This window comes from Schistocerca serialis, chromosome 12 (genome assembly GCF_023864345.2).
Source record: "Schistocerca serialis cubense isolate TAMUIC-IGC-003099 chromosome 12, iqSchSeri2.2, whole genome shotgun sequence".
NCBI lineage: Eukaryota > Metazoa > Arthropoda > Insecta > Orthoptera > Acrididae > Schistocerca > Schistocerca serialis.
The window spans coordinates 16,577,392-16,602,195 of record NC_064649.1 but is presented as its reverse complement, the minus strand read 5'-3'; the positions used below and the strand labels follow the sequence as shown (position 1 = coordinate 16,602,195).

Here is a 24,804-nt window from a genome sequence, read left to right as displayed (position 1 = left end):
CTGCTATGTGAGTATTGCCCACACCACCCTCCCATTGTGCGTCACTGATAAGATCGAGCACCTGCTACTCTGATGCAGTCAATAGTTTACATTACACTGAGACACTATCAGTTCCGGATGAGTGCATGGAGGCTTAAGTCTCTCCTGTTTAACAGTATCTCCACACATGAACATTCCAATATGGCTACCTTGTTTGGACAAGAACTGTACCACCACAAGATATTTCACAGCATGATGCAAAACCTAATTTCTTCAATAAATGCTAATGTATTTCCATGTTTTACATAAAAATTGTGCACAATGAGTTTATGGCACAAAATGGGAATTCTTTAAAAATCTGCCAATCAGAATCTCAGCCACATAACATTAACAATACAGTTCATAGCGGATTAAGGAAACAACAGTTTATAAATGTTGATGGTACATGATAATCTGATAACAGAAAAACCATTAGTGAAATCACAATGCATCAATACAAACAGAGAACAATACGTGGTGGCAATAAGAAGTCCACTCAGAAAGACAGAAATATTATGGGCTGGACAAAAGAGGTGGCGAGAATAGTTTTAGGCTTAATGTGTTCCATAGTTGACTGATGCATCATGTTCCATAGATTCCTTCATGAAAGGAATCTTCATTGAAATACAATGAGTAATGATATTTGAAATAAGGAAGAGTTGCACCAACTTAACAGCTCTCTCTCTCTCTCTGTGTGTGTGTGTGTGTGTGTGTGTGTGTGTGTGTGTGTGTGTGTGTGTGTGTGTTTGTGTTGGCACGCGCGCGCACGCTTTTTTTTTTTTTTAACCATCCCGGATTTCCCATTATACAGAGTGTCCCTTTTTAAGAGTCGCCAGGCAGATTTTTTCCTGGTTTTTCACAAGATTTTTCTGTTTCACTTTTGTAATGTGTAGAATGAGTCGGCCCAAACAAATATTTTTCATCATATGTTCCCTGCGACTCTCACTCTCAACAGAAATTGTCAGTTTCCACTTTAAAAAAAGCAGAATTTTACATGCCCCTTTAGTAGAGCAGGCCCAATTTAGTCTAGTTCAGTGACATGTTATTAATAGGGACAGTACTCCAGCAGCAATTGAGCAGCACTACTGCACGGCAGTAGCATACAGCATGGGTCTGGACGATATATGAGACAGCGCACATCAGGAAATGAAGCTGTGGCAAACAAAGATTTTACTTTCAATGTTAATACATATCATTCTTTGAAGTGAATATCACACTAGACTAATTTGAGACTGCTCAATTCAAAGGGTATGTAAACTCCATTTTAAAAACACCTTTTTAAACAGATTAAATTTTATGTTCTAGAGACCTTTCCAAACTTCAAGCTTCTATGCATATATGCAGACTGAAGCAATGAACGAAAGATTGTACTTAGGCCGGGATTCATACCTGGGTCACCTGCTCACTAGGCAGATGCACGAACCAATGTATCACCTTGGCACAGTGGTTTGCACAACTGCACAGACTACCCAAGGACACCTCCCTCCTCAGACGTCCAGTGCTGAGGCACTGTTCCAATACAGTTCGAGAGCCTCTACAATGCTGTTAGAATTCAGTGGGCTGAGATGCGAATGGGAATTTGGAATGAAGAGGGAGGCACGCCAGGGTAGTCCACATAGTTGTGCAAAGCCACTGTGCCAGGATGGCAAAGCAGTTAGCGCATGTCCCTAGTGAGACACACCCAGGTTTGAATCCCATTCTTTGTACAAGTTTTCAATCACAACTTCAGTCTGCATATATACAAAAAGAATTTTGTTCGTAACGGAAAAAAACCAAGACTTTCTGTTGACACTGGGGATTGCATGATGAGCACTACATATGTTTTCAGTCATTGAAAGCTACACTGCTGAAGGCTTTTTGTCTCCACCTTGAAGCAGGTGTAACTTCCTTGAGGTGTATTTATGGTCATTTGAACGCTTTTGTGCCTTATCCTCTGAGGGATTGTTTCCTGCAAATTGTCCCATTTAGCAAAATCACTGCGTGTGTGTGTGTGTGTGTGTGTGTGTGTGTGTGTGTGTGTGTGTGTAAACAAAGTGCAGTGTGAACTATTTCTGGCCTGGCTGTCAGGTGGGAACATGTAATATAGAATCGACAGATATACCATGACAAATGCCTAGTATTTCATCAGAATGCAACTACACCTACAAAATTCAATTTACACCTTCCAGTTTGGAACCTACAAAAGCTAATAAGCTTCCTACACATAGCTTCACAGAGACCATAAAGCTAAAACACAGTTACAATTAGTTCTCACTCTGCTGAACATTACTTTAAGATTTTCCTAACTTTGTTTCTGGTGTGCCTTATTGCTTACTACCAATGGAAGTAGTGGATCAAGTCACTCTGAGGAGAAATTCTCAATGAAACACTAGAGCACAAGACCGTAGATGATTGTAGTGCAGGCTAAAACACCAAAGCGTTCTGGCAGTCATTCTTTCCAGACTCCATCCAGGAATGGGACACTCGAGGAAACTTAGTATACTGATGTTCACAACGCTGCCATTCTGCAGCCACTACTGACAACACCATCCGTGCTACTTCTTTACATGAGGTTTGTGGCAGCAAACTAGCCTGTACCACAAAGCCAATAAACGGGCAATGGCAATTTCTTTTTATGCATTGCACATTCCATATTTACATCCCCCAGTGAAAAACCATATTTTCCTACAGGGATGTCTTAACACTTTGACAGCTGAGAAGCAAGTGGTTTTATGGTGTCATAGTCATAGTACTGATAACACAATACTGACAAATACCTGCATCACTGACACACTCATCAGTCAAACTTGACAGGTTGCACTGTGCTTGAAACAGGTGGGTAATGGGGAGGCTACAAACCCCGGAAAAGTTGTGCACAGGAAATCGTTATTTTAAAATTACTCATGGCACATTAAAGGAAACCAATCCCCTTGCAAGAACATTTGTAGATTTTAAGAAAGGATGGAACTGTGTCCATAGACCTTCAATATACAAAATCTCTAGAAACTTCAGACTGCACTCAAAAATAGTCAACTTTACAGAACTCACCTTAACACAAATCAGTCATGCTTAGAACAAAATTTCGTGAGCAGTTCACTGAAACACAGGGAGATTGGCTGTCACAAATGCTGTTCAACTGTGTTGAACTATATATACTGAGAAAATGGTAAAAGATTAAGCTGAAGAATGTTGAAACTGGAAGACCCAAAGACAACAATTTAAATTTAAACTGCCTTGCGTTCACTGACTGACTTGCTATCTTGTCCAACAACATTCAGTAAACATGGCATTGGTTAAATCACTAGAGGAAATAGCACAAAAATCGGTCTTTGAATTCCTTAAAAAAGGACACCCACCACTCAAATAACATAATACTAGTACAACAGAAAATTAAAATCTCTGAAAACTTTAAATAATTGGAAGAAATCATAAATATAACCTCAACAAGAAATTTATGTGGCACAACAGATTAAACTAACAAAAACACAAAGATCACTAAGAATACATAACCATTAAAGTGCTCTCAATAGCCACAAAATTAAAACACTACAAAAAAAAAAAAAACTGCATAAATAGACAGAATGCTCAAGATGGAAATGAGCATAAACAAAAATACTAAGAAAATAAAGTCACTCGAGACTAGCTGCTTATGAAATATAATACTACAAAATGGAACCAGTAATGAACACAGTAAGAAAGTAGAATTTTATTCTTTGGTCACAAGAAAACAGAAATTCGAGTGCGATAGAAACATTATCCAACAGGAAGAACAGCATTAAACGGCTTGTGAAAATCAACGTAGGTATAAGGGTACACCAAAATTTCAAATTTTTTTTTTTTTTTTTAAAATAACCAAAGCACATAAAATCAAAACATTCAAAGACACAAACACTTCTATAAACCACGATTAACAAATGAGGGGAAGAGTGATTACAGAGAAAGAACAACATTTGAGGTATGCAGGACTGAAGCAGTGTGGGGAAGACCCTTTCTATTTGTAATAGCTAACTGCTTGGTAAGAGGAGAAGGGAAGCCACATAGTCAGCAGTGTGGAAATGAGGTGAAGAAGATTAACAGCTTCCGAGGCAGGTGAAGATATTAATATCAGGAGCAAAAAAAGACCGATGCGTCTTTCTCCTCACAATGATACCTCAATGGTATTAAAGGCGGAGAGTGTGGACTTCACTGTGGTAGACCCAGTGAAAGCAGCAACCCAAAAAGCAGAACTGAAGTTCACGTCATGTCTGACTTGCAACTAGCAGTTAACATGGTCAGCGCCGGTCTGTATGTTGACAGCTGCTGTAAAAATCAGTAGTGTCTGTTACCAAAGTGGTCTGCTACGAAAGGTGTCTGTTCCCACATTGAGCAGCCTGTTAAGACCCATCTGGTGATTTGATCACATACGTAACATACCACATTCAGCCAAGACATGACGGGAAACACTGAACGGAAAAGTACTCTAGCGGGTAAACAATCCTTCATCACTGGAGACATTGATGCAACTAGCAATTGGATTCTGGAGAGCCTAGAACATCACGTAAGGAAGAGTCGGAGCTTTTTAGAACTTCTGCATATGGCCTATGAAAAAATATCTGCTAAGCACATTGAACATCAACACTTTAGTAAAGACTAGAAAACAGACAATTGATGGATGTATCAAACAGATGCAACATAGTGATATTAGCACTTCAGGGAACCAGATACTGAAATGAGAACATATTTGAATGGGAGTGCTACGAAGTTTATAATGAGAAACCAGCCATAAAGAATATACGGAAAGGTACTATGCTTGGAATGGCTTTCATCATCAAATGAAATCCAACAGAATCCATAACAAGTTTTGCATCCCCATTGGAATGAATATTAAATTCTCTCACTTCTATCAACAAACAAGGACTATAGCATCAGAATTGCAGAAGCACCTACCAACAATGACAACAGAAAAAAAAAAAAAAAAAAAAAATCCAGAAAAAGGCAAACAATTCTGGGAAAACGTAGAAAATGAGATATCAAAAATGCCAAAGCACCACACAAAATTAGTCATAGGAGGACTTCAATGCACGGATCGGCAGAGACACGCCGACAAGAACGGAGAAAGGTACGTCAACTTCTACAGACAATTCAACTTAAATCTAAGGTCAAAATTTTTCAGAAATTTACCAACGAGAAAGAAGACCTGGTCTTCTCCTAATACACATTTAGGCTCATACCAACTGAATCATTTGGCAATAACCAAACAAAACCGTAGAGAAACCACGAACGTACCGATCAGAAAAGGACTAAGCATAGAGCCGCACAACTTTTAACAGAAATCAAAGCCAAATTTCAACCTAAAAAACCAAACCCAAAAATTAAAGTAATCCATACGATTGACACAAAATTTCCATCAGACAGCAGGAATGAATTCGTTGAAAAGCTTCACAGAAAGAAGATAGTAAATTGAGATGAAATCAGATAAGCAGCGACAGACACAGTGAAAGACAGAACAACCACAAAGAAAAAGGAAACGTAGGTGATTGAATAAGATATATGACAAAAGAATGCAGGATAGACTGACAACTTGGAAAAAAATGGAACTCCTGCAAAAAGGAAAGACTGGAACACTTTCATTGAGATCACAAATCAGACATCAAAAATTATTCAAACAGAGAAATGAAAATATGATGAAAATGATTAGAGGAAACAGATACAAATTTCAGACGGAACAACACTAGAGATTTCTACAGAGTTTCCAAAAAAGAAACAACAGGGTACAAGCCGGTGCCCTACACTGCACAGATTCAATCGGAAAACTGATTACCGACAACAAAGACCACTGTGAGATACTAGCAAAATCTTCGAACTTGAAGGAACGGACAACTAATTTCCAGAAAGTCTCAAAAGGAAAATCCACCTTTGGAACCGACGAACTGAATCCATTCACCAGATGAAAAACAACAGAGTGACAGGTGAAGATAGGCCATCACCAAAGATGTGAAAACTGGTGCCAAGTGGGTAGCTGAAACCATTTCATTTCAGAGGTTATTAAAGATAGCTGGGAGAAATGTAGAACACCAGACAACTAGAAACAAGATATAATCCACCTGCTACACAAGAATGGTGACAGGACAGATTACAAAAATTATCAATGCGTATCTCTACTTTCAGTCACCTTCAAAATTATATCCAAAGCTCTACTGAATAAGATAGAAGAATAACCAGAACAACTCGTGAGTACCAAACAGGATTCATAAAAACAGACTGTGCAAATTTTTAGCTTTAAAACAGTTGACAGGATCCAAACAATAGGGAACCTTAACACAGTCATCACATTCACTGATTTCAAAAAAAGCCTTAGATTCTGTAGACAGACCGACAGTATTTCTAACAATTGATAAGCAGGTATCAACAAAACCAACAGACAATTACCACGCATTCCACAGGGCAATGGGCTCTCACTGATTCTCTTCAATCTCAGACGAGGTCACGAGAGAGATGGAGAAGGAACTACAAGAGAAAACCATTGAAGGAATCCATATAGGACAAGAAAGAGGAAGATTTGAGGTGAAATGTGGCTTTTGCTGATGATATTGCAGTAATTTCTAAGGACAAAAGAAATGCAACGATAACGATAGAATCACTTTGCGACATTGGAGCTAAAACCGGCTTACAAATATAGGTAACATAATACATTGAACATATACGCAATAGTGAAAAGTACTTACAAACACAACACGGGATCACTAAAAGAGCTAATAAGTTTAAGAATTTGGGAGAATGGATATGATCAAATGGTATTATGTAGTACCACAAGTAAATAAATATCGAACATAATAGAATTATCATACAAACTCACCAAAAACCGGTATAATAAGTGATCAGTATCATTCCAGGAAAAAATTAAACACTACACAAAGGCAATTAAACTGGAAGCACTTTACGGATGTGAATGCCTAAAAAAAAAAAAAAAAAAAGGAAAATACAAAAATTTTAGTATGGCAAAAGAACAAAGATAACACTGGACAAAGAAGAAGTTACGATCTATACAGAAACATAGAAACAATCACAGACACAATAAAGAAGAGTAGGTTAAAGTTTTACGGTCATATCTACAGAATGAATGACAATAGCCCAATGAAGAAAATTTTTAATTTCACTTCCGAATTAAAAAACAGCATGGGTTAACTGGAAGGGATAAGAAGGTACTTGAGAAAACTTAATGTCACAGAAGATATTGTACAGGCAGGAAACTGTGTGCTATATGTGCCATTTAATCTCAGGAACTACTGTATGGATTTTGATATGGGTTTTACTAACAAATAAGTCTGAGTCATGAGACATTTTTGTGTGTGTAACTAACTAATGAACCCGGCAATGCTTTGCAACTGCTAAATACGCGCATCAAAAAAAGTTTTACATCACCTCGGTTCAGAGAGTTCCGGAACCTGTACAGAAAACTGGAATAGAGATCAACATAAACATCATTTTCGCCCTTTTTATTGTTCACGAAAACCGCACATTGCATGTTGTACCAGCACACAGAGTGACCTTCAGAGGTGGTAGTCCAGATTCCAGCACACACCGGTACCTCTGATACCCAGCAGCACGTCTTATTGCATTGATGCATGCCTGTATTCGTTGTGGCATACTATTCACAAGTTCATCAAGGCACTGTTGGTCCAGATTGTCCCACTCTTCAACGGCGACTTGCCGTAGATGCCTAAGAGTGGTTGGTGGGTCAGGTCATCCATAAACAGCCCTTTTCAATCCATCCCAGGCATGTACGATAGGGGACATGTCTGCGGATCATGCTGGCCACTCTAGTTAAGCGATGTCTTTATCCTGAAGGAAGTCATTCACAAGATGTGCCTTTTAACATTGCATTCACCTCTCTGTGACCCACAAGTTCACCAGAAATGACCCATGGTTTGGATTCCACACTGAACTGTAGGTCCCCTTTCCCTGGTTAGATAACTGGCATATGTTACAGACATGCAATTTACCAAAGTGGTGTCTAACTCAAAGACTTGCACCTGACCTTGGAGCCACACAAAATTATTATTGCCAGAATCTATATACATCTTAATGTTCTATACATATTACAAATTAAAGTCCCCCACCACTCTTTTCTGTATGTATGTGAGGTCTACTCTCAGTTTTGGTCCAGTTTTCATTAATACGCACACTAAATCAGAGAGACATAATTTTCTTTTGTAGCCCTGAAAGTCATCACCTAACAGCCGAAACTGGTAATCAATTACATTACGTTGTAGTACTATAATAAGTGATCCCTTACAGAGGTATGTATTTATACTCTCTCTCAACACAAATAGCATACACGTATTTGCTCCAAGCGAAACTAAGTCCAGTCGTAACTTTAATGTAGTCAATCTGTCAATCCTCTGTTGCTATTGACACTACATTCGTGATTTTTAAGGTAGGGCCATTTGCATGCAACCAAATGAAAGCAATATCCGTTTCACCACACAATTACACCTCAATTTATAGCTATCATCAGTACGTTGAAGTGATGCATACAAATTTAAATGCATATTTACTTTGGACTACTGATGGTGCCTTAATAAACTGAGGCAAAACATGTCTGACAAAACAAATATTGCCTTCATTCAGTTGCACAAAGAGAGTCTTAATCAAAAGTCACTAATATAAATAAATCCAGTCTATACTGCAGCACAGATTTTCTCAGCCATATATACATATATATATATATATATATATATATACATACATACATACATATATATATATATATATATATATATATATATATATATATATATATATATATTACAGAAGAATGCTGAAGATTAGATGGGTAGATCACATAACTAATGAGGAAGTATTGAATAGGATTGGGGAGAAGAGAAGTTTGTGGCACAACTTGACCAGAAGAAGGGATCGGTTGGTAGGGCATGTTCTGAGGCATCAAGGGATCACCAATTTAGTATTGGAGGGCAGCGTGGAGGGTAAAAATCGTAGAGGGAGGCCATGAGATGAATACACTAAGCAGATTCAGAAGGATGTAGGTTGCAGTAGGTACTGGGAGATGAAAAAGCTTGCACAGGATAGAGTAGCATGGAGAGCTGCATCAAACCAGTCTCAGGACTGAAGACCACAACAACAACAACAACATATATATATATATATATATATATATATATATCACACACACACACTTTCTTTCTGTTCTACTTAGTAATATAGCAAATGGATTTGGAATTATTATCCTTATATCTAGAAGCTAAACCAGAATATGATAAGACAGCACAAACAAAATAGCAACACAGTGAGAGAACTTGTTGAGGCCACTTCACAAACCAGCTTCTGCAGGCAGACAACACTACAACCACCCATGAGCACCACAGCCAGCTGACTGACTGACAATGTGACACCAAGAACACAATAAAAGCACATTTCAATCCGCTGGCACCCCCTTCCCCTACATCACACACTTTGCGACCACCAAATGTAAGCTCCACCCACCTCCAGATGGTCTGAACAGGCCAGCTGCTGATGTTGAAAGCAACAGACAGCAGATGTGGAGAGAGAAAGAAGTGCCTGGCTAAACTTTCCCTGCTGCCTGCCACAGTGGGGGACCGAGGCAAGCAGCAAGGAATGTGGCCGGCCTGACTTCACAGCTGCTGGTCACACAGAATGCTCATAAGAAAGTGATGTCACTTCCATCTCCCCATCACAATTGCAGGAAATAAACCACATACCTAATACTTGCATCACGTGATTACTTACCATTATGTGAAATAGCCAAAGTGATGCCAAGATGCTATTTTGTCTAAAACTGACATACATTGATGCCAAGATATTTTGAGAACTAGTCTTAAGTTTAAATCCATGAGCAGCATAGGTGGTATGGGGATATTTTTCACCATATAACTACAAAATCTGTTCACTTGCATTGTACTCTCAGCTACATATTCAATCCAAACAATTAATTTAATTCATTTGATGCTGTGCAAGTGGCTTACTAATGCTGCGGGTCTTGTCAAACAATTTTAACCTGTGGGAGTATCGTGGTCTGCACTATTTATGTATGACAACATTCAGTTTCAAAACAGAAGACAAGTATTTCCCCAGGTTTGTGCCAACAGACTTTAAGAGAATACCTGAATGGTTTCCTGTTGAGTGCAGAGGACTTACGATGTGACAATGTGTTTTCTGAGTTGTCAAGTACGTGACAAGTGCACTCCGATAGCTGATGAGACAAAGCTTTGACACAGTAATAGTGCACCACCCCATAGAACCCCAAATGAATGAAATTTATTTTCTGCATCAGAAACTGAACTACTGATTTGAAACTCTTAAACAAAATTTGGTATCTGCATAATGAAAAATCCTTCATACAATTAAAAAAAAAAAAAAACAGCTGCAGGTGCAGTGCATTCCATGCATTCCACTGCAATGACAGGAAAACAAATCACAAGAGGGGATTGCAGGAAAATATAACAACTCCTTGACAGTTAAGAATTATTGACAAAAGTGGCAGAACAAGCAGTCCATTCACTATTTTTTTACTACCACATAACATGGGTAGGGTTGGGAAAACAGGAGATGGAGAGCAGAGTTGGGGGGGGGGGGGGGGGGGGGTGTAGGTTGATTGTTGATGCTGTGGTGTTTCATTTATAAATGACATTTGAATGTACAACAAGGTAAGCAGTAATAAATCAAAATTATTTCTTGCAGGATTTCAGTAACAAAATAATTTTGGTACTTTTTCAAATGTTTTAATAGCCTTTACCACTACTTTTAGCCACCACTGTCTTCTCTAAAAAAAGTATTCCAACTGCAGTGCAACTTTTAACAGAAAAAACTCTACTAATTGCTAATAAGGCAATACTTTGTGCATACACACCATTAAAAAACATAGCGATGAAACTAATTATAATCATACACAAAAATACTACAGATTTACTTAAATATTAATATACAGACCACACTGCCAGATAAAACTGCTGTCAACAGAGCAGATGGCAAAAGTGAACTTGAGACTGCATGAAACTGGCATTACTGTGACTTCAAATTCCAGCTTTCGCACAGCCAGATCCATAACAATTGCTAATAAAATGGTTAATACTACAGACTCCATAAACAGGGTGCCTTGGCATATTACGGTCGCCTCAGGCAAAAACCTATAAGCAGTGGACATCTCTTGGCCTATTTGTGTTGTGGCTTACTACAGTATGATGATTACATTCAATGTAAAGTCATGAAAGGAAAGCTAATTAGAAAAAATGGTACAGTTGTCACAAAGAACAATTGCAATAAATCAATGAAATTTCTAGAAAATGAGAAGCATTTAAGAAAGCAAACAGAAATATGTAAAGAGAGAAGTTGTTAGAATCAGCAGACAGAGGAAGAAAGTTGTGTTCGTACATTTTTGTTAGAAGTCGTAACAACAGTTTTGTCATCACTACCCCCCCCCCCCTACACACACACACACACACACACACACACACACACACACACACACACACACACACACACACACACACACACACACACACAAAATTAATAAATAAATCTGTAGTTCGTCCAAGGGCTGCTTGTGTATCCAAAAGGATTTAGGATTTTTATGGCCATTTTCTCAATACACACAGCAAATAACTCAATTTGAGGCACGACCACCACATTCACAGTTCAGCTTTTAGTACTCTTCTGTTGTCTACATTCTTTTATTTTTATCTACTTTTTAAACACTTTCACAGCTCTTAGGAATCTAATTTCAGATGCTTGAACCTTTTTTCTCTGTCATTTGGCAAGTGTCCAGATCACACTGCCACTTTAAGTTCAGGGACTGCTATAATTCTATTAAATTTAATTTTAGTTTCTTTCTATTCATAGTGCCACACACATATTCTTATATACATTTTGATCTGGATAGCTTCTTTGATATCCAATACAGTTAAAAAATTTTGCTTGTTGTATTATCTTCAGTTTTGAATTTAACAGTATTTTCTTTACTATTAAAAATATGCTCTTCTTCATACCCCACATATCACTGGAAAGCACATGACTACTCTGAACAGATATTAGGTTACATGCTTTGAAGTTAGCAACCTGAATAAGGAAGATTACCAATGGAAGACTCACTGCACGTACAGCTTTAACATATTATTTCAGCGAGGAACTTTAAAACAAAGTGAAGGTCCAGATGTGTTTGTTATGTAAGTAAGAAGCTCTGGAACAGCATTCCTGAGTGAAGGTGTTCACCCCAGCAGTGGCTAATTGGTGGGAAAGTGCGGGCACTGGGGCGTTGCAGATGAGCTGCCACGCTCTGGTGGCCAGGAGAGAAGGCCGGCTGCAGCTCACACCTCCTGCCTCACTGGAAAGCACTCTGCTTTATCTGCAGATAACTCCATTCACCAGGAAGTTTCTCAAACCCCTCCTTCCTCCTACACACTGTCACAGCACATACTCGTACTAATGGTTAGGAACTGAACAACCCAACATACAGCTGCAGTTATTTTTACTTCCACAATCTATCTCAGGCGCAATCTGACCATTCTTGGGCCATGTCTGCCACAGAAGAACAATTATAACTTGGAACCTTGCATGGTTATTTACTATGAAATTAACTCAGTGTGTAATCAGGTGTCAATGTGCATCTTAATTCACAGTCAGAACATGTTAATGATAAATTCTGTTTATAAGTATTAACATAGTACAATTACAAAGAGCAATCTGTGCATTCATGTATCTAACCTGACTAGGAAGTTTTACTATAACAACATAATCAGCTGTCAATGCCTTTATTTAAACGTAACACCAAGGCTTAGTGAAGAAATGATGCTGGAGACTTTTAGACTAGAATTGACATAATTCCTATATCAAGCAATCATAATTTCTTATGACTTATTAGTTAATATGGCTACATATACGCCCAGTGTCTGGCACAAGGCAGAGTTCCTCTCCAGTCGTACCTACTACTGTTTAACACAACTACACTTGCAATATTTTTTTCCCCCACAAAGTATTTGTACAAGCTACTTTTATTATTTGAATGCATACACACTTATGTTTTAAACATTTTTATAGATGGTATTTCAACAATTTAATCTGAATAATTATGATTGTAGAATCTAACAAAGGAATAATTAACGCAAAATCTGGATCCTCCAATAGTTTCTTGAATTTTAGAGCAATATGATGTCATGGTTATGTTGTTAGAATATAACAATTAAAATGTTTGCAATATCTAAGCCCTGCACATAAGATATTAAGGACAGTCATAACAGTAGACATGTTTACTTGATGAAAAATGTTTTATGAGGCACTATGTACACGTTTGTTATATAGTTGTTCTAATTTGGTACAGATGGCCAGGGGTGTGTGTGTGTGTGTGTGTGTGTGTGTGTGTGTGTGTGTGCGCGCGCGCGCGCGCGCGCGTGCGTACGTGTGCGCGTGTGTGTGTGTGCGCGTGTTTTGTATAATTTAGAAGCAGGCCTTTTGGCCTAGAGTTCACATGATTAGCAATGTTTTTGTTGCGCCTCTCTGCGACTAAACGCCTGCTCCATATGAGTAGCCATCTATTCTTTTCATAAAATTGTCAAAGAAATTAAAGACAGTTTTATAGAAACGGAAGAGGAAGTGATTAAAAGGAGATGAGACACTGTAAGAATAATGTAACACAGTACCGAAATGTGTAAGTTGAAACTAGGCATCTGGAATAGGTATTCTTGAGAAGTCCAACAATGACGAAACTGTTACAGCTGGGGTGAAAGAGAGATATGACGTGTGAAACACCCTGACAGTTCAAGAAGAATGTAATAACTGCAGTTTCAAATAACACAGGTGTGAGTATTACCAAATAATTAGATTAATAAGTCATGCTTGCAAAAATGCCAACACAAATTATCCACAGAAGTTTGGAACAACTAGTTGAAGCAGATATGAGGGAAGATCAACCTGGATTTAGGAGAAATGTAGGAACAAGAGAGGTCATATTGACTTTACAATTCATCTTAGCAGATAGATCAAGAAATACAAACCGAAATTTACACATTTGCAGATTTAGAAAACACTTTTGACAAGGGAATAAACTCTTTGAAACTGAAGTTCTAAGGGATAAAATATAGGAAGCAAAAGTAAGTCTTCAAAAGATTTGAAGGGCATGAGAGGGAGGCAGTAAATGAAAACAGATAATAGAAAGTATTGAAATACGGTGCTACAGTAGAATTCTGATACTTACAAGGGTATATATGATAATTCATTAAGTGGTACTGAATAAAATTGGCTTGAACATATTTTTGTGGTGCAACTAATGTTAAAGAAGGGATAGACCGGTAGGACAAATCTTGAAGAGGCATCAAGAAACAACTAGTGTGTGTGTGTGTGTGTGTGGGGGGGGGGCGCTCTCTGAAGTCAACTGCAATACTAATTTTGATCCAAATGTAAGGGAGACTTTCTGTTTACAACTTAAGTGAATTTTTATCCCACTTAATCAAGAGATTCTCTGTTTCCAGCTGGTTTCTGATTTTAGTACCACTATATAAAATTCTGTTCTAAATCCTAGGCAAGGATATGTAGTCTACACAGATATTAATTTTAGTATTGTGGTTGTAAATTGCAGTTACTCCTAAATTCACTCTTGTTACTAACCAAATACACATTTATGGAGGGTATTTGTATCATCCTCTAGTTAAGGCGTAGATTCTCTAGCTGAAAGCTTTTTAACACACCAGAAATTCTTATGACGACACTGCAATGGGGCTACATCTGCTCAACCGTGGGATTTGTGGCAGAAAACAAGAGTATATTCAAAATGAACAGTTTAAATTCACTGAACCCAAAAGAGGAATGACTCTTTTCCATCTTTGTATTGACAAAATATGTTCAGATAACAATTTCAACTCTTCTTTGTTGTTTCTTATTTTTCCAGTACTCATTCATCTGCTCTCCATGTTGTCTTTTCTTCTGCCCACATTGTTCCTAATTTCTCATTTCTTCTGTCTTGAAAGTCTTCTAAATTTAGTATTTTGTTCTTAAAAAGATTCCTGTTATTATTTTTCATTCTTTAATGAGGTTTCTTTCTAGTTCTCTTCTTACTTCTATAACCTACACTACTACTGAGTTATTTTTCCAAAAATATAGGAATATTTGCTTCATTAGCCTGTTACTGTTCATTCAACAGTGATGTCAAAAGAAGATTGATCTTCACTTTGCCACTATTTGATATTTCTGTATATTTTGGTAGATTTTTATATAATAAACTGATTTTAGGCAATGAAAACCTCGTAACTCAATATGTCTCTGAAAACTCATCAATCCAGTAACAAGTAACTCCATAATCAGAGAGAGATTTGAAAGTGCACGGATTTCTCTAATCCGTCAATAAATAGGCTTCTACTATTCAGTTACATGCGTCACAACCTTCTTAATCACTTTATATTATTTTTTAAGAAACCGTTTTTGCTTCACCCGCAAAATTTAACAAAATGGAGTTACAAGGTTTTCATTGCCTATTATCAAAATATTACAAATGATTTCTATATAACAAATATAAGGGGCATCAAAAAGTTCCATTTTAGGATTCTGCTGCAACATATATGCAACCTAGTGTTATTCTGATGCTAGTATATAAGCACCAAAATGTACACGCAGGATCAGTGGGGCATTCACATCTTTCCAACATGCACGCGGTAATTTAAAATTGTGAACTATGGTGATTTTATTACCAATCGTGTAAAAGCAGGAACAACATTCTGTTATTCTTTTCTTGGCAGACATCCATCAGAAAATGAAGAATGTGTGTCAGCGCGTCTGTCGAAAACTTCCGTTATGGAACAGTGCGCCAAGTTCTGTGCTGCTGCTTTATGATAATGCACATCCTCGTATCGCATGTGTCGTAATGCAGAAGTTAAATCGGTTCGAGTGGAAGACACATTAGCACCTGCCATACAGCCGCAATCTCCCCCCATGCAATTATCACACTGATGGTCCCTTAAAAAGAAGCTTGAAAAGTCAACAATTCCTGTCGGATGAGGGTGTGCAGCAAGCAGTTACAGACTTCATCACACAGCAGGACATGGTTTTTGCCAAACTGGTATTTTCAAACTGGTGCTTCAGTGGGATGACTGCCTCAATGCTCACAGTGGTCCTGCCTGATTTGACATACCAACTCTGGAGAATGGTACATTTTTGATCATCTCTTACATTTCTATGCCTACATGTGTATAATAAAGGTCACCTTACGACCTACCTCAAGCCCTTTTTCTGACAACTATGTAAGTACTATTAGGAGAATGTGTGCGGCACCCTGCTACACACATTTTCAACAAAAATCTGAAGGCTACATGTGATGAACTGTAGGTTTACAAGTTACCTATGTTACACATTTTTCTACTGATCATTCATTCACAGACTGCATTCTAAGAATTAGAACCTTCGGAGAGGTGCAAGGAGTCAAACTGCACACTGATAGACAAAGGTAGCCACGGCAGGCTACTTTTGTAAAGTATACTAACAACAAATGATGACTTGTGATTATCCACTCATTAATTCTGACAAGGAAATTAATTACTGCACACATTGGGCATTTAAACAATCATTCTTCCTGTAGTGTCATAGTTTATTGATAGTGGCACAGGTGGTACCTCGGTGAAGTTTCCTGGGAGCGCAGTGAGTGGCACTTTGAACATCGCCACCAATAGGATGACCTGACCAACGAAGAACGTCCAGCCTGGCAACTGATGAAGACCACCAGGACGGGGTTACAAGCAGTGGTCACCTGAGCACCACCTTCTTGTTCAACAATATTTCTGTGTCAATGATTAGTGCCAAACACTACTCCGAGCTATAGATAACTAGCTCTACTGGCAAACATTTAGTGAACACTGGTACACACTCATGTTGGGCCTCTGCTTATATCTAGCCACGGCTGCCACAAGTTGTCAAGAGTGCAGCAGTTCTTCAGCAACAAGTTGAGTAAAATATATTTATTTAAAGTGCATTTATGTCAACTAATCTTTTGCTTGCTTATCGAGATTCCTACACTGACAGATTCCTTTGGCCACCTTCCACTCAGTTATTACCAACAAAGACATAACCTTTGGATCCTCGGAAAATAACAGTTGCCCACTCGTATCTTAACACTTCCTGCACTCCATGTTAGTTAGTTGGTTGCATCTTCCATTGATCAATCGCATAGTATGGTAGCCATAATGATGTGAAACACATGTCAAGTGCACAAGGAATGCACATATGAAATATATACTACAGTACAGTGTTAAAGATTAATATTTCTATTATTTACCCCAGTCCCTTAAATTGCACAACATGCATATACTATATTCATAGATTTATTTATTGCTATTCAAGAATTCATCTATGGTATAGTAGGAGTTGTCAAGGAGATATGATTTCAATTTATTTTTGAAGCTATTACTGCTTTCTGCCAGACATTTTATTTCATCTGGTAATTTGTCAAAAATTTTTATAGCAGCATATTTTACCCCTTTCTGTACCAAAGACTAGATGAGTAAAGGATAGTGTAAGTGTTTCTTTTTTCTGGTATTATAATCATGAATGTTACTGTTGTCTTTAAACTGGTCATGTTGCTGAGAACAAATTTCATTCGTGAGTAAATGTACTGTGAGGCTGTTGTAAGAATTCCCAATCTTTTAAAAAGATGCCCACAAGACACGCAACTATGAACCCCACACATTATTCTAACCACTTTCTTTTGAGCAGTGAATACTTTTTACCTATGTGTTGAGTTACCCCAAATCATTATTCTGTATGACATTAGAGACGGAAAGTATGCAAAGTACATTAGCTCACTAATTTCTATATCCTCAAAATTGGCTATTATTCTGATTGCAAAAGGTACTGAACCTAGTCGCTTCACAAGATCCAAAATATGAATTTTCCAATTATGATTCTCATCTGTATGTACACCCAAAAACTTAGTATGCTCTACCCTGCCTACTGACTTCTGTTGATGTGTTATATTTATTGAAGGAACTGTACTTTTTGCAGCACAAAATTGGATGTACTGTGTTTTTTCAAAGTTTGAAGCAAGACCATTTTTCCAAAGACCTTATTTGTATCATTTTCAATTGAGTTTCTTTTACTGGATTAATAATGATGCTTGTATCATCAGCAAACACTGTCAGTTCGGCTTCTTGTTTCCGGTAAGAAGGGAGGTTGTTCAAATATATCAAGAATAGAAACGGAACCATGACTGAACCCTGTGGAACACCTAATGTAATTTCACACCAGTTAAGATGAAGTGGCAAACTTATTTACATCACTTAACCCATACAAAGAAACTTTTTGTACCATAGAATTGTAATTTCTGTAACATAATGTCATCATTCACACAATCAAATGCTTTGGACAAGTCACAGAAAATTCCTATTGGCAACATTTTACTATTTAAGGACTCTATTATGCCGACAGTGAAATTGTATATTGCTGTCTCAGTGGAACAGCATTTCTGAAATCCGAACCGTGATTTACTACGTGCCCCATTACCGTCGAGATGGCTAACCACTCTTCACTCATCAGTACATTACTTTCCCGAAGATTTTTGAAATTGCTGTAAGCAAGGACCCTGGCCAATAATTATTGACATGTATGGTGTCCCCCTTTTTGGAGAGAGGCCTGACAATGGCATATTTTAACACATGACTCGGAAGAAACACTAATAACTGGTATAATGGGACATACACACTGCCACACACATCACAATGGTTTGCAGAGTGTAGAAGTATGAAGAAGTCCTGCTTAATTGTATGAATTACATCCCTTTATATTCATATGAAGAAATCAACTACACCCAAGGAAAAAAAACATCACTGCTGCTACTCTTGTGCTAGTCAGTTGCCGATTTCACCTAATACCTCAAACCCAACACTAATGTAACATCACATAGTACATTGGCAGAAGAACAACATTTTGGACAAAAACATAGAACTTAATTCTCAGAACTGGTACAATGGGATGTACCTTTTGCCATGTACCTCACGACAGTCTGCAGACTGTAGATGTAGAATGCATAACCTGTATAGAAATTATTTCATCCCCAGGTATTGTAGATGCGAATTGTACTACGCATCCTCAATTCCATCTCATTCACCACAAATATCGTTAAGAAGTAAATGTACTGGCATGTGAGCAACAATCCGTAAGTCGCTGAAAAGCTTTTGCAAGCTGTTCTGTCATCAACTTTATGTGATGATTTTACTCCAAGCTTCTGTTGTGCAAACAGTTTTCTGGTCTTAGCAGCACTGTCCCATAAGACTACGCCATAGGACAGTATTTGGGTGAAACTGTGCAAAGTACACTTCAACCATCTTCTGTTCCCAGAAAGAATAAATTAGTAAAATTTACTGAGTGCTAATGCATCGGACTAGAAATCCAAAGGTCATGCATTTGATCCTTAGTAACTCTTAGCATTTTTATCCATACTTATCACTTCTTTCACCTCTGGCAACATTCGTCAATGTGAAAAATGTCCAGCCGCAGCTTAGTTCGGAGTCCACATTTAAGTACATATCATCCTATAACCGATTCGATATGGCAATTTAAAAGTCCGGAGGAAGCAGTGGGGTAAAAGGCACTTATAGCATCAATGACTTCTGCATAGCATGCTGATGTGGGCAACAACTCTTGTGATGATCACTGGGAACTGAATATGCCAAATTGTTAATCTGTAGCCAATTATAATGCTTGTTCATAACTTCCTAGAGTTTGTAAAATAAAGTTGGATGGAATTTTTTATTTAGGTTAGAATTTAACTACACCGTTGGAATTTTCCATAAAATCTGAAATAAGACTTACTGTGCAAGTAGTTTACTAAAGTGGTGAATATATATCTCATTGATACATATCAATCTATTACTGCAATCTTAGTTTTGGGGATCAGATTCACTGACTTTGCTAACTCACAAGCAAACTATCACTTTACAATTTAATGTAGGCTTCGAGCTATGCTACAGGTCATTCTGTCAGCAGAGCTATATTTTTCTTGGCACTAAAAAAACATGAAAATCAGTAACAAACATTAAAATTCTTAATATCAAGACCTTCAAATGTTATTCTGCTGCTCTCCGAAACAGAAACAAATGTAATCCATTAGTATTTTCTGCCAAAAGAAATCATATATTCAGTGATTCTCACAGGCAACCATGTGCTATTACCAACCAACATCAATGAATTGCCAACATCAGCATGCAACACAAGAGCTACTAACATTGTAAGCACACTTTAGCCACCAACAGCATACCACCTCCGACAGGATCTTATGGATCAAGAGCAATATTCGATACAAGTTATCTTTGATCACTGACAATGTTAATGACTGCTATTACATCACCTTTTGGTACATATACTCACATTTTAGTTGTTAGTTGGCAAAATCGGGAAATGTGACAGCAAGAAAATGTAGTTTGCGCTGACAGACTGATCTGTAGCTTAGTCTATTTAAAAAAAGAAAAAAATCAGTGATATCACATTATAGTCACTATATTGTTTACACTGTTTGGCCCATGTTCCCATGTTACTGCTCAAAGCCGACAACTTGTATTGGACATTACCCTTTACTCAATCATGCCTAGTAAAGCAAACCAATCTTTAGGCTGATGACAGCTTTATTTTACTAAATGGGTTAAAGGTCACTTTTAACTCACTATACTGAATTCAACAAAATAAATCCTCTAAAAAAGCTAGTTTACCAACACCAAAATAAAGGAAGGAAGATTAGGAATTAATGTCCCGCTCACATCAAGGTCATAAGAGACAGAACGAGTTTGAATGGGATCCAGGATAGAGGAGGGATCAGTTTGTCAGGACAACCTACACTCCAAAAAATAATATGAATCCAAAAGAATTATTGTTAGTGTTCTGGTCTCTTTGTCTACACATGTATGACACCACGCACCACATCTCGTTATATTACAGAATGAATCCCACATCTGGTAATGGCAAATTCAGTTGACTCCACAGAACAGAAGGGCTATCAACCTCACGCAGTGCAGCCACTGTACTTAAGCTTTATATTGTTTGTTTATCTGAATTGTCAATAAAAATGTGTGCGCTTTTAAAAGGACATATCTGCTCCTTGTCTTTTGTTTTCTAAGTTCTGAATAGATCAACAATACAGGTGAGCCAAATTTAAGAAGGGGCAATAACATTATCAGTAAAGCATGCCCCAACGTTGGACCAAGTCTATATGATTACATTTAAGTTCAAGTCACGCCAATATTATTAACTGTTTCCTATACAAACAAAATACCTAATGAAATGTGTGCTTTGCTGAAGCATAGGACTCTGAATTCAGCACGAACAGGAGTCAAACACCCATCTCGCTACATGGATTTGGATTTTTCAAGGTTTCCCTAAGCTCTGAAGATAAATGAGGGGTTGGTCCCATTGATATGGCCAAATAAATCTTCGTCACAATATTCTCCAATTCAAGCAAGTTACATATGTTTGTAGATATGTGTAAACAAGGTAAGGAAGGATATTTGGTATGACTCATCAGCTGTGACCGGTGATACATGAAACACGCTGTAAACAACACATGATTATAGTACGATATTGGTGGTGATTTTTTCAAAAAGTACAAACTACAGATAAGTCTGCCCCACAATGAGAATTTTTCTTTTTCTTCCCGACTTCGCAACTAAACTGTCACCTTCCAACCTGCCTAGACCAGGTATCCCCCCCCCCCCTCCCAGTCTGTTGGCTTTTCCACTAAGAAGACAACTGAATATACACACCAACAAGTGACTTCTTGGGAGCTAGTAACATTAAATCAGTAATCAAAGCTGACCACTCATTTTGAATTTTCCTCTTGACCAGTGTGAATACATAAACCGTATTTGACATGTCCTATAATAATGTGTTAAATGACAAAGCAAAAATAAATGAGAAACCATTTTTTTCCAAGAAGCAGTCACAGGCTGTACCTGCAATAAATCAGCAACTGTTTCAACATTATTAGGATAAATGTGACAAAGCAAAACAGAGGACATTCAACAAAGACTTCTTAATTACTACTGTAAAACACTATCATTTAGATGGCAAGAATTCTGGCCCAAAGTCTTCTGTCTTCTATTGATTCAGAACTAAGGAACCGAGAGATGAAATAATTTACAGACTAAGACAATTTTGTGCCACAGTTTTGCTGGTTACTACACCCATAATAAAGATAACGCAGAACAACCAAGATGTCAGGTAACACAAATGGTATTTTTCTAATAGTTACTCTGTAAATATATATTCAACTGAATACCCTGAAACCATCTCCAAGTTAACTGAATTCTTTGTTGGTGTGAGGAGAATTGATTATTTTAGTCATTTTATTAATCCATGGAATCTTATTACTATACAATTCACACATACAATAGCAGTTATAAAATAAACACTTTTCTTGATGTTCTACATCAAAAACATTTAACTGCAGAACATAAACACCTTACTATTGCAATTTTAAATTATCATCAGAAGTGTTACTTGAGTTGAGTAGTGCAAAGTGTACACAGCAACCGTAGTAGGCATACACAAGGTGATCACCTCCACCTCGAATCACAGAGCTGTGACAATCCCAAAACAAACTGTCAGATTTTGTTTTAGTCGACTAACCATTCGTAACTGATGAATATCATAGCTACCAGTATAATAACAAAATAATAGTGAAAAAATACACCACTTGATTTTGGGAAAATCTTCATGGGGCAATCAACTTTCAAAAATATTTGTCCTGTCTACTTCAGTGTTTTTAATGATTTAACGAACTTATACTCATATGTGATGCTTCATCAAGGGAATAAACAAGATGTCAATGACAACACAAACAATTTCCGTCATGTACGAATCATTAGTTGTATGTGAAATACAGATCTTTAAATAACCATATAGTGGAAGACACTAACAATATTCTACATCTGACAGTTGCATTTTAATAATTTTTCTTACATCTTCCAATTACATAATTCAAAGTACAATGAAATGTCAACCATACAGTAATTTATGAACAGTTGCTCACTGTGTCAATAACTTACAACACACAAAACTACTATCGAAATGTCATTTCACCAATATAAAACACGCATTCATAAAAATTACTCATTTAATAAAAGTTGAGGTTGCCGCAAAATTCTGTGAAAGATAAACAGATTTTTACTGGCGTATGAGGCATCGTCTTCGTCTCGTGTTGAGTGACGACAGTTTTAGGAGTGTTGTGTCCTACTGATTACCTCTAAATCAGTGAACGAAACTTGCCGCCTCAAAGACAAACGTGCCTCTCACACAGTGCTATGGTTAACAGACATAGTGTAAGACGCAGAGTTTAGGGTAGGAGAGGCGAGATGGTAGAAGGAATATAAATTTTGGTAAATCTAAAGAACGTCACTTCAAACGCCGCACAGAGGTATTTTGCAATTTACTCTCATAAGTCTGACTTATCCAAATACGCAAACGTCAATTGTGTACAAAAGTTCACCTGATTAAATTCCAATCAATACACAGTGACAGTACATACGCTTATGCGGATACTTTCGCTTATTTACACTATCACTTCAGATGCTAAAATGTCACACTGCAGAGGATGAAACTTTCGTTTTCAAAACTGTGGACACTTTTTCTAGCAAATAGGGGCCTACTTGGCAGATGAGATTAATTTCAAAGTTTAGATTATAATTACCAGGACACGTCGAAGTGGCAAACATTCTTCGGAGATCTGGTGGAATGCTAAATAACTTCTACTAAACCTTCCAACACAAACGCCGCACGAAGCGCAACACTTAATTATTTAAACTGGGGTTAACTATTGATTTAAAAATTTATCAGTGCACTCACCTTCTCTACTGGTTTATTGCAAGCTCTAACATCTATCATGTTGTTAGACAATGTTTTTTTTACATCCAAAACGCTGGAAGCATCTATATGAACGTCCGACACATCAAGCATGTCAAACGAGGTAACTCAATGTTATTACGTCAAGCGAAGCGCTACTGCTGACAGAACACCAGCGAGGGAGGAAAAAAAAAAAGGTACGGATATCGCAAAGCACTACTGTCGCGTTCGTCGAAGTAAATAATCAATTCTCTTTCAAAGGCACAGCGAAGTTCTTCAGTACATTACATTCGAGCTTGCTACAGGCATGACCACATGGCTATAAAACCGTTGCTTCGTACAAAAAATTGATCCCCGCTCTATTTACTCTGCCTCCGGCGTCTTCTGTTGGCGCACAATGCTTCCATCTATTGAGTAACAATGGAACTATAACCGTAAATCAATGTCGTGAGACTATTGACAAACGTGTTAAGAAATGAAACGAATACGGCGCAATGAACCGTTTACAAAGCACTGTATTGAATTTGTCGCATTTTTAGCGTTTCAAGCCAGTTACTCCAATGAATATGGCGTTAACAAGTGGCTCTTTGTAATCGCTGTAACATCATGGCACAATCAGCTTACCAACATCGACAACGCTTGCGCAGCAAAACGGATCTGTTACAATTTGTAAAGAGCATGGACTCTAACAATAATAAATTGTCTCGAGAAACATATTTACCGTGGCGACCAACTATTTCTCACTTTTCGGCTATTTAACACCACCCATCATGTAAGCCTACATTATATGGGTCTGCTGAATAAATATGAATATGGCCATCGCTATTTAATCACTCGAAGGTGTTTTCGTCGTCCACATGTTCACAACTAGAAATCTGTTTCAACTACCATACACATTCAGCTGAGGATATTGCAATTTTCTTCCACGAACGAGCTTTTTATTTAAGTTTCCCGATTCCGTAGACTAACATACGTTGTGTACATCAAGTCAAA

The 24,804-nt window shown here is 37.6% G+C and overlaps 1 protein-coding gene across 3 annotated transcripts in view; it reads right to left on the bottom strand.

Moving 5' to 3' along the window:
• The window catches only part of LOC126428056 (coronin-2B-like), a 126,030-nt gene extending 101,685 nt beyond the window's left edge, over positions 1-24,345 (bottom strand). For all 3 annotated transcript variants that reach the window (XM_050089932.1, XM_050089930.1, XM_050089931.1), the window contains exon 1: positions 23,815-24,345. Coding sequence is in view for 2 of the 3 variants with exons in the window: in XM_050089930.1 (XP_049945887.1) it covers positions 23,815-23,925 (111 nt within the window). In the remaining variant the exon portion in view is untranslated. The remainder of the gene's footprint in view (positions 1-23,814) is intronic.
• Positions 24,346-24,804: the final 459 nt, after the last annotated feature.